We start from the raw sequence: 13,907 nt of genomic DNA, 5'->3' as shown, positions 1-13,907 counted from the left end.
ATATGTTTTACGCAGCGCATGCCCTTCCAGCTGCAACCCATCTCTGGGAAACATCCACACACACTCATTCACAATTATACATTACGTGAAGTTTATGTATAAACAAATTTCGAGAGGATCACGTGCTAATGATTGCTAGCAGCTGACCCGCATTATCTAATTCACTACGATCCAATCAGATGACTCCTAAACTACTATAAATACCCTGGGGTTTATTCCATTGCTATCTTCATTTTGAAGAGTCCCCCCTTCCTCCCCTACTCCTCCTTCTTAGACGGGTGACACGGTGGCCCAGTGCCTAGCACTGTGGCCTCACAGCAAGAATGTCTCTGGTTCCTGGCTTTACCAAAACTAGCAGACATTTCTGTGTGGAGTTTGCACTTCTCCCCGTGCTCACGTGGGTTTCCCCCGGGTTCCCCGGTTTCCTCCCATCGCCTAAAAACATGCAATTAAGTCAATTGAACCATCCAAATTGTCAACATAGACACGCTTCTAGTTAGTAATTAAGTTCAAGAGCATTCACTTGCTAAAGCAGGGGAGTTCTCGAGATCTACCTGAGCTCAAACTCCCCTCCCGCCTTGCAACGGGAGGGAGCCCTGGGCTCGAGGATCTCATGAGCTCAGGGCTCTCTCACGGGACAGCATGCCAAACAAGCTTTATAATTAATCATCAGCTAAGTGTGAACTCTTGAAGGACAATTTACCCTACCCAATTCACCTGTACCGCATGTCTCTGGACTGTTGGGGAAACTTGTAAAACAAAATGGTTACATTTAAATCAGATGGCAATATTAACGACAGACAGCACTGTAGCTTATCTCTGTGAAAAGAGAGGAATAGAAATAATAGACAATAGCCCCTTTCACACAGTGATACCGGTAAATATCCGGAAAATTTCCTGAAAGACTTTGCCGGTATATTTAAAAAAGTGCTGTTCACGCAGGCGAGGACGTTACGGAAATTTTCCGGAAAAGAGCATTCACACATCCATTCCAAAATACCGGTAAATTCTGACATCATTCACCACAAATGAGCTTTAAACGGCTGCGCTTGTGTTTGTAAACATTTGACTAAATTACAAACTCTGTGGATGATCAATATTGTGAACAACTTTCGCAGGATCACTTTCGCATGTCGAGATGTTCATAATATGTGCGTGTGCAGGCGCTCACAGGCTGTTTCACAGGCACATGCAAAGCTTGAAGGTAAAAAACAACGGCTTATCATAAGCATCTCATCGATGATTATTTAAACAGTTGGCATTAAGAAGAACATATAAACGTGATCTGACTAACTTCAAGCAGCTAAATGTGTCTGGAAAAATATTCAAAGGCTTTTATCCTCACAAACTGCGCAGACGTGAATGCGTCTGACTGTTGTGATTGGCTAAAGCAGACGTCTCACGTCAGCACGTTCTAGACGTGCACGCGCTTATTACGGCAATCTTCCTTCTGCGTTCACACAGCGCAGCATTCCGGCAAATTACCGGTAATGTTACAACTTCTCTTTCCGGAAAAAAGCCAGAACGAATTTACCGGTATTTTCAAAAAGGACCTGTTCACACATACAACCTTTCCGAAAAATTGCCGGCAATTTTCCGGAAAGGTCTGTATGTGTGAAAGGGGCTAATAATAGCCAAAAAAAAGGCCTTTGGGAGAGAATGCTCTACACAAATTAAACCTTTTACAGTTTTGAACGATGTCTTACACTAATCTGTACGACGAAAATAGATGTTTCATTTAGCTTGTAATGAACATGATCATGAAGTCTGCCTTGTGCACTTATAACAATGTTTTACAGCCTGCGTATCAGATTATTTAAATGCCAAATAAGATATTTAACTTGTGTTATTGTAAAAAGTAATACCAATTAAATAAAATGCGGTGTATCTGATGGTTTAGTTGACATAACCTAGTTAAATGTGCATATAGCGCAGGATTTGAATATTCATTTAGCAGAGATGCATTCATGGGGTCAAATTTAAATGGAAATGTTTTTGCAAATCTGAAAGCTATCCGATCTGAGAAAACACTCTGTAAACAGAGCCCTAATGGTATCTGTTCACACTAAATGCTCACCTTTTTTTTCTTTTTCTTTTTTTTGTTTGGGTAAGGCTTGACTGGAGAAAAGGGCGTTCAGGGTCCTCGTGGACTGGCAGGACGAAACGGGCAGGATGGACACAATGGAGATAAAGGAGAGGTCGGCCCTGAAGGTCCTAAAGGTTAGACATTTACTGTGTTTGTGTTTCGGAGCAAGTCGATGACTCTTGATTTGATGAGATTTGTCCTTGTTATTGACACTCACTGGCCACTTTATTAGGTACACCTGTCCAACTGCTTGTTCAAGCAAATTTCCAATCAGCCAATCACATGGCAGCATTTCAATGCATTTAGGCATGTAGGAATAGTCAAGGCAGCCACCTCACACCTGGCCTAAGGCGCAAATCATCTCAGACTGCTTTCTTGAACATGACGATGAGTTCACTGTACTCAAAAGGCCTCCACAGTCACCAGAGCTCAATCCAATAGAGCAGCTTTAGGATGTGGTGGAACAGGAGATTGGCATCATGGATGTGCAGCCGACAAATCTGCAGCAACTGTGTGATGCTATCATGACAATATGGAGCAAAATCTCTGAGGAATATTTCCAGCAGCTTGCTGAATCTCTGCCACCAAGGATTAAAGCAGATCTGAAGGCAAAAGGAGGTGTAAGGTGTACCTAATAAAGTGTTAGTCTTTTGGCCTTTTAAGGCACATGGGTTTTCACCCATTCACTTTTCTATCAACAGTTTCCTATTTTTGCATTAGACACAATAACCGAATGTGTTTATGTAAATATCATGTGGTTTTGATGTGATCAGATCAGACATGAAAGATAACCCAGTCCTGTTATTATGCACTGTTCGAGACTCTGTTATAGATGTATATCGCTGTCCTCAGGTGTGTGTGCTGTGTCTTCTTCGTATAATCAGATTAAAAATATATAATATATAAATATAAGAAATATAAGAATATATAAATAAGAAGATTTTAAAACAAATAAATAAATAAAAATATCTTAGATGTGTCATAATATTTTTACACTCTAACTCTGATGATTTGAAGTGCTTCTTTCATCCTCAGCGTCTGCTAAATGAATAAATGTAAATGCCTCAGTCCTGGTGTTTTTGAAGTGTGTTGTAGCCATCAAAATCAAAACGTCTTTACATTTTCACAATATAATTTATTAGCTCGCTGAAAACATTGGAAGTCTTTTCTTTGTACTTTAGTTAAATAAATATTGTTAAACTCTTTAAAGAGAATCTGCAAGCGCCAACTTTTTCTTCCGGTTTTAAACATATATTGCTCGTAACAACTATTGTGCAAAAATAAATTGTATAAGAGATTTAAACACAGTTGTGTTAAACACAGTCCGGCCTCTTTTGAAAAGTCAACAAAACAACAGAGTTTGGCTCAAAGTCTAAAAGGGTCAGTTATAAAACATTATTTGTAAGATATTTTGAGCTGAATCTTCATTTACACACTCCAGGGACATCTTGTGAAAATTTAGCTAAGGTTGTTTTATGTTAAACAAAAGTTTAGTGTTCACGAACAGACAGTCCATCTACTTTTGACTGGACCTTGGTTTGGACAGGGCATGTGGTTCTGGGCTTGTAACACAGCTTTGCTCAATTAGACTTCAGGCTTGTGTCTAATTTGACTTTTTTAGCTCAGATTAATTCTGAGCTCAAGCTCCAACCCACTGATCTCATTCTCTGAACATGCGCTGTTGCTTAAACACCTTCCAAAATATATAATGATTCCCCTAATGTTCTCCAGAGCAGCACACGTCCCCCTTCCTCTTTTCATCTCTCCTCAACCTCCACACAACCGTTCACCCTTTCATTGCCTCGTTCTGGCGTTCATCGGGCCTCAGAAACTTGTTTTTGTAACAGAATCATCCTCGTGCTGGTGTGTGACAGCGCTGACTGTGGTCCTGGGCGCTACACAGCTCATGTTTTCACATCGTGTGGCAAACAGCTGGGAAACATCAGTGGGGTTTGGCCAAGTTCTTGAGTACTGCTCAGAAGAGAAAAGTTATTGTGATGCCTTGTTAAAGCGCTCCTATCATGCAAAATCAACTTTTGGAAGCGGTATGAACAGAACTGTGTTTAGTGTAGTGTGTCCACAGTCATATTGGAGTGATAAACAACAAGTCTCTATTTAAATTTATTGACATTTAAATAGGGGGGCATCACAGTGGCTCAGTGGTTAGCACTGTCGCCTCACAGCAAGAAGGTTCAAGTCCCGGCTGTGCCAATTGCCGTTTCTTTGTAGAGTTTGCAAGTTCTCCCCATGTTGGATTGGGTTTCCTCTGGGTGCTGAAATAAATCACCTCCGGGGGGTTTCCCCTACAGTCCAAAGACATGCTCTATGAGTGAATTGAAAAACGTAAAATAACAGGCTTTAAATTACAGACATCTACCATAAAATAACGGCTGATAAATTACAGACATTTACTGTAAAATAGGAATCATTAAGTTACTGACATTTACTGTAAAACGACGGCTGTTAAATTACATTTACCGTAAAATAACAATCATTAAATTACAGACATTTACCGTAAATTGACGGCCATTAAATTACAGACATTTACCGTAAAATAACAACCATTAAATTACAGACATTTACCGTGAAATAACAACCATTAAATTACAGACATTTACCGTAAAATAACAACCATTAAATTACAGACATTTACCGTGAAATAACAACCATTAAATTACAGACATTTACCGTAAATTAACGGCTGTTAAAATACAGACATTTACCGTAAAATATCAATCATTAAGTTACAGACATTTACCATAAAATAACGGCTGATAAATTACAGACATTTACCGTAAAATAACAACCATTAAATTACAGACATTTACCGTAAAATAACAACCATTAAATTACAGACATTTACCGTAAAATAACAACCAATAAATTACAGACATTTACCGTAAAATAACGGCTGATAAATTACAGACATTTACCATAAAATAACGGCTGATAAATTACAGACATTTACCGTAAAATAACGGCTGTTAAATTACAAACGTTTACCGTAAAATAATGGCTGATAAATTACAGACATTTACCGTAAAATGATGGCTGATAAACTACAGACATTAACTGTAAAATAACGGCTGTTAAATTACAGACGTTTACTGTAAAATAATGGATGATAAATTACAGACATTTACCGTAAAATAACGGCTGATAAATTACAGACATTACCGTAAAATAACGGCTGATAAATTACAAACATTTACCGTAAAATAACGGCTGATAAATTACAGACATTTACCATAAAATAACGGCTGATAAATTACAGACATTTACTGTAAAATATTGGCTGTTAAATTACAGACATTTACTGTAAAATAACAGCTGTTAAATTACAGACGTTTACCGTAAAATAACGGCTGTTACATTACAGACATTACTGTAAAATAACGTAAAAACGTAAAATATCGGATTTTTTTACAGTGTGGAGTACGTTTCGTTCAAACTTTGGTACTACTTACTTCTGATATGAGTGCACTGTTCTCTCATTTTTAGTTATGCATTCAATCTTGTTTTTTTTTTTCAAACCCGTGTAACTTTAATTATTCCACTGATCAGAAGATAATAGTTGTCTGATAATTGTACTGTAGTAAACTTATAACTGTGTGCTTCACCTCCAGGCGTAAGAGGAGAACGAGGACCGAAAGGAGAGAAGGGAGAGCGGGGAGACAAACAAGGAGAAAAAGGTAAACACTTTAGTCAATTATCCTCCTATATTGTCACTGATCTTGAGTTTAGTCATATTTTGAAGGATTGAAATCGAATCAGTCATTCGCTCTGTTTCCATCGAATTAGATTTATGCGTGAAACTGTAATATTGCATAAAACTTTAGTGACTAAATCAGAATTTCCATCCAATGAGAAACAAAAAAAGAAAAAAGACAAGTACAATTCGCAATAATAAATAAATAAAACTTCAGTCGAGATTCTGAAGTGTGCTTCAAATGTATGCTACGCTATCCTATGATGCGATGTGAGAGAATTCATGAATGATAGTGAAGCAACGCAACTGATGCTGGTAGGTCATGTGATAATGATTAAGAGTGATTCTAATACATCCCAATTCCATTCATATCCACATTCATACTACATAGAACACACTTCCTAACGGTCATGTAGTACATTCAGATTCAAATGTAGAACCTTCTCGAATAGTAGGCGATTTTGGACACAGCCCATTTGTCCCTGGTGATCGGTCCTGCTTGTCTCCTGACAGACTCTGATGTCATTCCTCGTTTTAAAGCTGCATCAGGTGTGGACTCTGAGCGATCACTTGTTTAAGATTTTCCTTCTCTGCTCTTATTTTCTTAAACTGAACACACCCTTCCCATGGCCCATGCATGTGGCTTTAATCTGCCGAGTGTATGTGTGTGTGTGTGTGTGTGTGTGTTGACTGCCAGGAATCACACAGCTGTTACACATTTATAAGACATATTTTCTGACTGTAGTATCTCATTGATCTGCTGAGCTCAGCGTGTTCTGCAGTAAACATCAGGAAGGTTTAAATATTGACCCTTAAAATCAGTCTGGATGAGCGCGTTCTGATCATTTGACCCTGACATCTGTATCTGAAACCAGCGTGTGAAACCCACACCGGATTTCAAATCATCTTTTCTGATGGCTGTTGCAGGTTAAAGGGGAGATTCTCTAGTTACACTGTAAAAAGTGTCTGTCTATTTAGAGTTTTGGCTTGTTTCCAGTCTTGTTTTTTGTTTTCCCTGCTGAAAAATCCAGCTTAAACCAGCCTAGGCTGGTTGGCTGGTTTTAGCTGGTCAACCAGGCTGCTTTTAGACCAGCTAAAACCAGCTTGACCAGCCTAGCAGGCTGGGAGCCCAGCCAAAACCAGCTATGTCCAGCTTAAACCAGGCTGGTCAAGCTGGTTTTAGCTGGATTTAGCTGGTCATTTTCCAGCCTGACCAGCTAAGACCAGACTGGAAATGGCTGGAAACCAGCCTGGAAGTGGCCAAAACCCCTCTAAAACCAGCCTGGTCGACCAGCTAAAACCAGCCAACCAGCCTAGGCTGGCTTAAGCTGGATTTTTTAGCAGGGTTGTGATAAATTACACCACGCTGAACTGAATTAACTAAACTAACTCTGCAAACTACGGTGGCCGGGAGGTGCAAAACAACATTACAAAGTGTGAAACACTTTACGAAATGTACATTTTGGAAAACATTTTTACCTTTCATAAGACACAATTACAAAGGAAAAACCATTTTACAAGGACGAAACAAATTTATTTTGTGACGTTCGAGGCTTCGAAGCAGGCCCGGATTGGCTAATCGGGAAGACCGGGAAAATTCTTGTGATAAGTCGTTCATGAACGATTCGTTCATTTTGAACAAATCTTCAATATGATTCGGGAACTACGAGTCCTCTCAGGGAATGATTCGTTCATCCGCGCATGCGCACATTTGTGCAGGTGGTATCGTTCATTTCAAGTCTTTTGAGTAGTTCATCACAGAAGCCAATCATATACATTTAGAGCCGGAAAAAGAATTGATCCATTCATTGATCTCGAGTCCTCAGGTTTGAGTCATTTGTTCCTCCCAGGCCAATCATATGCGTTTAGAGCCGGAGAAAGAATTGAACCGTTCATCTCTCGAGTCCTCTATCGCACTGGTTCTCAAACTTCTTTTCATCAAGTACCACTTCAGAAAAAATTGTCTCTCCAAGTACCACCAAAATGAGCAGTATTGAACTACAGTAGCACAGTAGGCCCAGTAAAGCAGCTACAACTCTGCACAGTTAAAAAACATGGCAGATTACCTCAGAAATATAGGCTACATGTCATATATGGCATATTATATACATCATTTTTGATACATTTTTAAATGTGTGTAGCATGTACATGACATATTTCATTCCTCCGCGTACCACTAGAAGGAAGCCCGCGTACCACTAGTGGTACATGTATCACAGTTTGAGAACCACTGCGCTATCGGGTTTGAGTCATTCTGTCACTTGATGAACGAACGACTCAAGAATCAGAAGACTTGAAAGGTGAACTAATCATCATGGCTCCTATCGGCTCAGACTGTGTACATTGGTTAAGATTATATGTGACTGTCAGTGTAATGTGAACGAACCACTGACACTTGAAGACGTGAAGAGGTGAGCTGAGCAAAGAGACAACAATACCTTCATAGACAAAAGAGCAGGTCAACATCGAATTATTATTTTCTCCTTCTTATAGTATTCTAGTTATGACTTATCTGTCGTGTTGTCAACCTTTTGGGCTAGTTGTTGATGTGTTTGGAAGCAGCTGGTAACATTTTAATAATATTTTGGCAAATTGAACCAAATGACTCGAAAAAAGATTTGTTTATCTCGATGAACGAGACTCAAAGATCCGAGTCAATAAAATGATCCGAACTTCCCATCACTAGAGAATTACAGGTGGACGCAGTAGGTAGTGCTGTCGCCTCACAGCAAGAAGGTCGCTGGTTCGAACCAGCTCAGTTGGCGTTTCTGTGTGGAGTTTGCATTTTCTCTCTGCGTTTGCGTGGGTTTCCTCCGGGTGCTCCGGTTTCCCCCACAGTCCAAAGACATGCGGTACAGGTGAATTGGGTAGGCTAAATTGTCCGTAGTGTATGAGTGTGTGTGTGGATGTTTCCCAGTGATGGGTTGCGGCTGGAAGGGCATCCGCTGTGTAAAAACTTGCTGGATAAGTTGGTGGTTCATTCCACTGTGACGACCCCGGATTAATAAAGGGAATAAGCTGACAAGAAAATGAATGAATGAATGAATGCACTTTCTGGCCACCGTGGAAAACTGGACCGACAGTTTCAATTTACTAAAACAGGGGTGGCCAACCCTGTTCCTGGAGAGCCACCTTCCTGCAGATTTTAGTTGCTACCCATATCAAACACACCTAGACCAACTAATTAGGACCTGAACACCACGTGATCATTACAGGCAGGTGTGTTTGATACGGGTAGCAACTGAAATCTGCAGGAAGGTGGCTCTCCAGGAACAGGGTTGGCCACCCCTGTACTAGAACTTCTGTGTTAAGCTGCTTTAACACATTCAAACTTGTAAATCCGCTATAGAAATAAAAATGAATTGAATTAAACATATGTATTTTTTCTTAAAACAAGCAAAATAATCATGTTTTCGCTTTGAAATAACATTATTGTGCTTACTTTTTTACCTCAAAACTTCATTCTGACTTCATAATTATTTCTAAAAAACAACAATACAATATATTTGTGCATGTCTAGAAAATTATTCTCAGATTTTGTAGATTTTAGACTAGAAATAAGACCAAACCTCTGAGTAAGAAACCCATTTTGTGCAGTGTATTTGGGCGTAACCCCTGAGGATGGCTCAGTTGCTGTGTTTTCTTCAATATGAATCACATAATCGAGGACAGGAACATGATCAACAACTCATGAAGCCATGCACGCATGCCAAGAGTCTGATATTCAGTGTGCAAAATGACCCAACAGCGCCACCTATAGAGTTACAACTGGCGCAAACCTAAACTATGATTCTCAGTGCCAAAGGAAAAACCAAATGCAGCAGTTTTTGGAACATTCTCCTCATATTTAGTGTTCTGGAGACCATCAGATCCACACCAAATCTCACCTAAAGGCGTTTGCCATGTTAAATAATGAGGGTTTCATGTTTGAGTTTAAAACTGAATCTGCTTCTGGAAGCAATGTAAGTAATTCCTAGTACAAGATATTTGTAACTCATTACACCTTACACTAATATTCCCCTTATGGCAGTGTAAGTTTTTCATTGTCAGATGTGTGTTGCAATTGATTGACTGTAGAGTGTGTGTGTGTGTGTGTGTGTGATTCAGTTGAGGATGCTGTGGTCCGGCTGGTGAACGGCTCCGGGCCTCATGAGGGCCGGGTGGAGGTCCTGCATGACCTGCGATGGGGGACGGTGTGTGACGACGTCTGGGACATAAAGGATGGAGACGTTGTGTGCAGGATGCTGGGATTCCGCGGCGCCAAAGAAATACACAAGACGGGACGATTCGGACAAGGTCAGAGTCCAAACACGAGCGCTATGGGGGAACTGAATAAGCTACATCGGCCGTAGCGTATGTGTGTGAATGTGAGAGCGCCGCTGGAAGGGCATCCGCTGTGTAAAACATATGCTGGATAAATTGGCGGTTCATTCCGCTGTGGCGACCCTTGATTAATAAAGAGACTAAGCCGAAGGAAAATGAATGATCAGAGGTCTGCTTTCTCTGTCTTTCAGGCACCGGGCTAATCTGGATGGACGATGTTGCTTGTGTTGGTACTGAGGACTCCATTGACCTGTGTAAGTTCTCGGGATGGGGAAAAACCAACTGCGGTCATGTAGAGGACGCAGGGGTGACCTGTAACGTGTAACCCGTTCAAGTATTCAACATCCTGCAGAATGGACTGTCAACCAGTGAGTTTGGAGGACTTACGGAGAGCTGGAAGAAGCGTTGTGTTCGTCTACTCAGTAGAAGACTTGCATGTATGAACCTGACTGTGTGAAAGTCAGCATACCAGCAAACAGCCCATAGCCAAACACTCCAGCCATAGCCATCAAACAGAGGGACTCATATCTCTGTGTGTGTGTGTGTATGTGGTCCTGGTATTCCTACCGAATATCCTCACAAGTATAGCAATACCAGTACATTTTGACCTTGTGGGGACATTTTTTCAGCTCGTGAATCAGACAGAATGAATGTGTGTGTGTGTGTGTGTGGATGTGGTCCTGGTATTCCTACCGAATGTCCTCACAAGTATAGCAATACCAGTACATTTTGACCTTGTGGGGACATTTTTTCAGCTCGTGAATCAGACAGAATGAATGTGTGTGTGTGTGTGTGGATGTGGTCCTGGTATTCCTACCGAATGTCCTCACAAGTATAGCAATACCAGTGAATTTTGACATTGTGGGGACATTTTTTCAGCTTGTGAATCAGACAGAATGAATGTGTGTGTGTGTGTGTGTGTGTGTGTGTGTGTGTGTGTGTGTGTGTGTGTGTGTGTATATAGATGTGGTCCTGGTATTCCTACCGAATGTCCTCACAAGTATAGCAATACCAGTACATTTTGACCTTGTGGGGACATTTTTTCAGCTCGTTAATCAGACAGAATGAATGTGTGTGTGTGTGTATAGATGTGGTCCTGGTATTCCTACCGAATGTCCTCACAAGTATAGCAATACCAGTACATTTTGACCTTGTGGGGACATTTTTTCAGCTCGTGAATCAGACAGAATGAATGTGTGTGTGTGTGTGTGTGTGTGTCTTCTATGTTGCTGCTTGGACTGTTTGTGTGTGGTTTGTATAAGTTTCTTTTATTATGAAAGCCCAGATGCATTTAACTTTCCAAAGATTTCTACGAACATACTTTAAACTTTAGTATATTTGTCCCAACGTTTAGCTAATTAGGAATGTTAAAGACTTGTGTAGTTTAAAAAAATGTTGCTTTAAACTAAAAACATTGAGCGTGTGATGATCTGGTCAGTAAATGTTAATAGTGGAGGCTGATTACAGTCAGTATTCACTGCCCAGTAGCTGTTATCCCAGATAGTATACGAATGTGGGCCACTTTAGGCAGGTATGCGGCACTGGTGGTCTTCATTCGGCCCAGATTTGGCCCAAATGATGGAGGACGAAAGTTGGCAAAATAGTGGCCTAGTCATTTAGGGGTAATCTGGGTCTAAACCTAAAGTGGCTCACATGTGTAATTGCAAATGTGGCCCAGTTATCTTGAAGCATATGTGGGCCACTTTTGGCAAATATTCGGCACAGTAAACTCTGGCTAATGTGGATTTGAGCCTATATTGGCCCAGAGAAGATAAGGGAAATGTGGCCCAGTTATCCTAAAACAAATATGGACCACTTTTGGCAAATATTTGGCACAGGTAGCTCTGGCTAATGTGGCTGTGAGCCTGAAGTGGCCCAGCAAAAATATGGGCCAGTGTGGGCAAATGTGGGCCAGTTATCTTAAAGCATATGTGGGCCACTTAGACTGAAGTCACCATCATGGAGAAAAGTGTTTGCTTTAGTTGGGCTCTTAGCCCTGAACCTCTTAATAAAAATGTTCTTTTGGGCCGCTGTAACTTTTAAGAACTTTGCTTGAAAAGTGAGACACAACCTGTGATTAATATTATAATTCACTGATGTTTACCAATGTTTAATCCATTATCAGAAGTAATATACCAGATCTGGGCCAGAATAAAAGCAAACTGTGGCCCAGAATAGGGTCAGTTCTGGTTCATCTGGTTGACTTCTGGCTCATATGTGATATTGCTTTGGCTTAATTATGGCCCAGATCTGGCAAACAGGAGCGGACCGCCCAAATGTGGGCCGGATTTGAGCCGCATGAATTTTGCTAGCTGGGATAACACTGAATCAGTATTGATTAATCTTGACTGTACAACAGTAAATGAGAATGTCCTGTTTTATAAAAGAACAGCTATACAACAGAATAATTGTATAAAACACTATACTAAAGCATTATTAACTGAAACACAGACAAAAACAATCTTTTCTTTATCATTTTTAAATAACCACAGCCTTGATTTAGGATCAAATTAGTGAATTTACCACTGCCTGTGCAATGTCATCTTCATCATGTCCAATCCTCAACCAAACGTAGTTGTGTGACAGATCTACCGAGCACATGTGTCATTACGGCTCTGTGGAGGCTGTTACGATCAGTGACTGTTTAATTAGTGAGAATGTTTCAGCTGTATATACGGTTAAAGTCAGCAATTATTAGCGCCCCTGTTTATTTTTTTCCCCAATTTCTGTTTAATGGAGGGAATATTGTTTCAGCACATTTCTAATCATAATAGTTTTAATAACTCATCTCTAATAACCGATTTATTTTATCTGTCATGATGACAGTAAATAATATTAGACTAGATATTCTTCAAGACACTTCTATACAGCTTAAAGTGACATTTAAAGGCTTCACTAGGTTAATTAGGGTAACTAGGCAGGTTAGGGTAATTAGGCAAGGTATTGTATGATGGTTTGTTCTGTAGACAGTCAGAAAACAAATTAGCTTAAGAGGCTATTAATATTGTCCTTAAAATGGTGTTTAGAAATTAATAACTGCTTTTATTCTAGCCGAAATAAAACAAATAAGACTTCCTCCAGAAGGAAAAATATTATCAGACATACTGTGAAAATGTCATTGCTCTGCTAAACATCATTTGGGAAATATTTAAAAAAGAAGAAAAAAAAAATCGAAGGCTAATAATTCTGACTTCAACTGTATATATATATGAGTGTTTTTTATTTTCTGTGCCATGTGTCTTTTACAGATTTAAATATTAAAAGAGTAAATATTTCACGCATAAAGTATATCTGCTGTTTATTTTTTAATGACTGAATGTCCCTCTGTGGTAATTTGCTTATGTGTGTAAGGAGAATTGGGGCTCTAACGATCTATATAAACACTTTTGAAGTTAAGAACCAATGCCTGATAGCATACGAATGTGGGCCACTTTAGGCAGGTATGCGGCACTGGTGGTCTTCCTTCGGCCCATACAAAATGAATGTGAGCCTGAAGTGGTCCACCTGTACAATGGCAAAAGGATGCCAAAGATTCCAATTCACATATGGCACTTATGGCAAAATGTAATCTGAAAGTGAGCCTAATGTGGCCCATGTGGAAAATGATCACTTTGGCCCAAATGATGGAGGACAAATGTGGGCCACAGTTGGCAAAATAGTGGCCTAGTCATTTAAGAGTAATCTGGGTCTAAACCTAAAGTGGCTCACATGTGTATGTGCAAATGTGGCCCAGTTAAGACATATGTGGGCCACTTTTGGCAAATATTCGGCACAGTAAGCACTGGCTAA

At 40.0% G+C, this 13,907-nt stretch overlaps 1 protein-coding gene across 7 annotated transcripts in view; it reads left to right on the top strand.

The window, feature by feature from the left end:
* Positions 1 to 13,667, top strand: part of scara5 (scavenger receptor class A, member 5 (putative)) — a 30,927-nt gene extending 17,260 nt beyond the window's left edge. The window contains exons 7-12 of one of the 7 annotated variants that reach the window (XM_087297469.1): positions 2,113 to 2,220; positions 5,713 to 5,778; positions 9,903 to 10,091; positions 10,310 to 10,786; positions 11,182 to 11,649; positions 13,559 to 13,667. In XM_087297469.1, coding sequence (XP_087153595.1) covers positions 2,113 to 2,220; positions 5,713 to 5,778; positions 9,903 to 10,091; positions 10,310 to 10,443 — 497 coding nt within the window. In that variant the 3' untranslated portion in view covers positions 10,444 to 10,786; positions 11,182 to 11,649; positions 13,559 to 13,667. 7 annotated transcript variants of the gene reach the window in all.
* Positions 13,668 to 13,907: the final 240 nt, after the last annotated feature.

Source organism: Danio rerio, chromosome 20, assembly GCF_052040795.2.
Source record: "Danio rerio strain M-AB ecotype USA chromosome 20, GRCz13ab, whole genome shotgun sequence".
Classification (NCBI taxonomy): Eukaryota; Metazoa; Chordata; class Actinopteri; order Cypriniformes; family Danionidae; genus Danio; species Danio rerio.
Note: the sequence above shows the minus strand (reverse complement) of the source record. Positions and strands in the feature narration are given on the sequence as shown.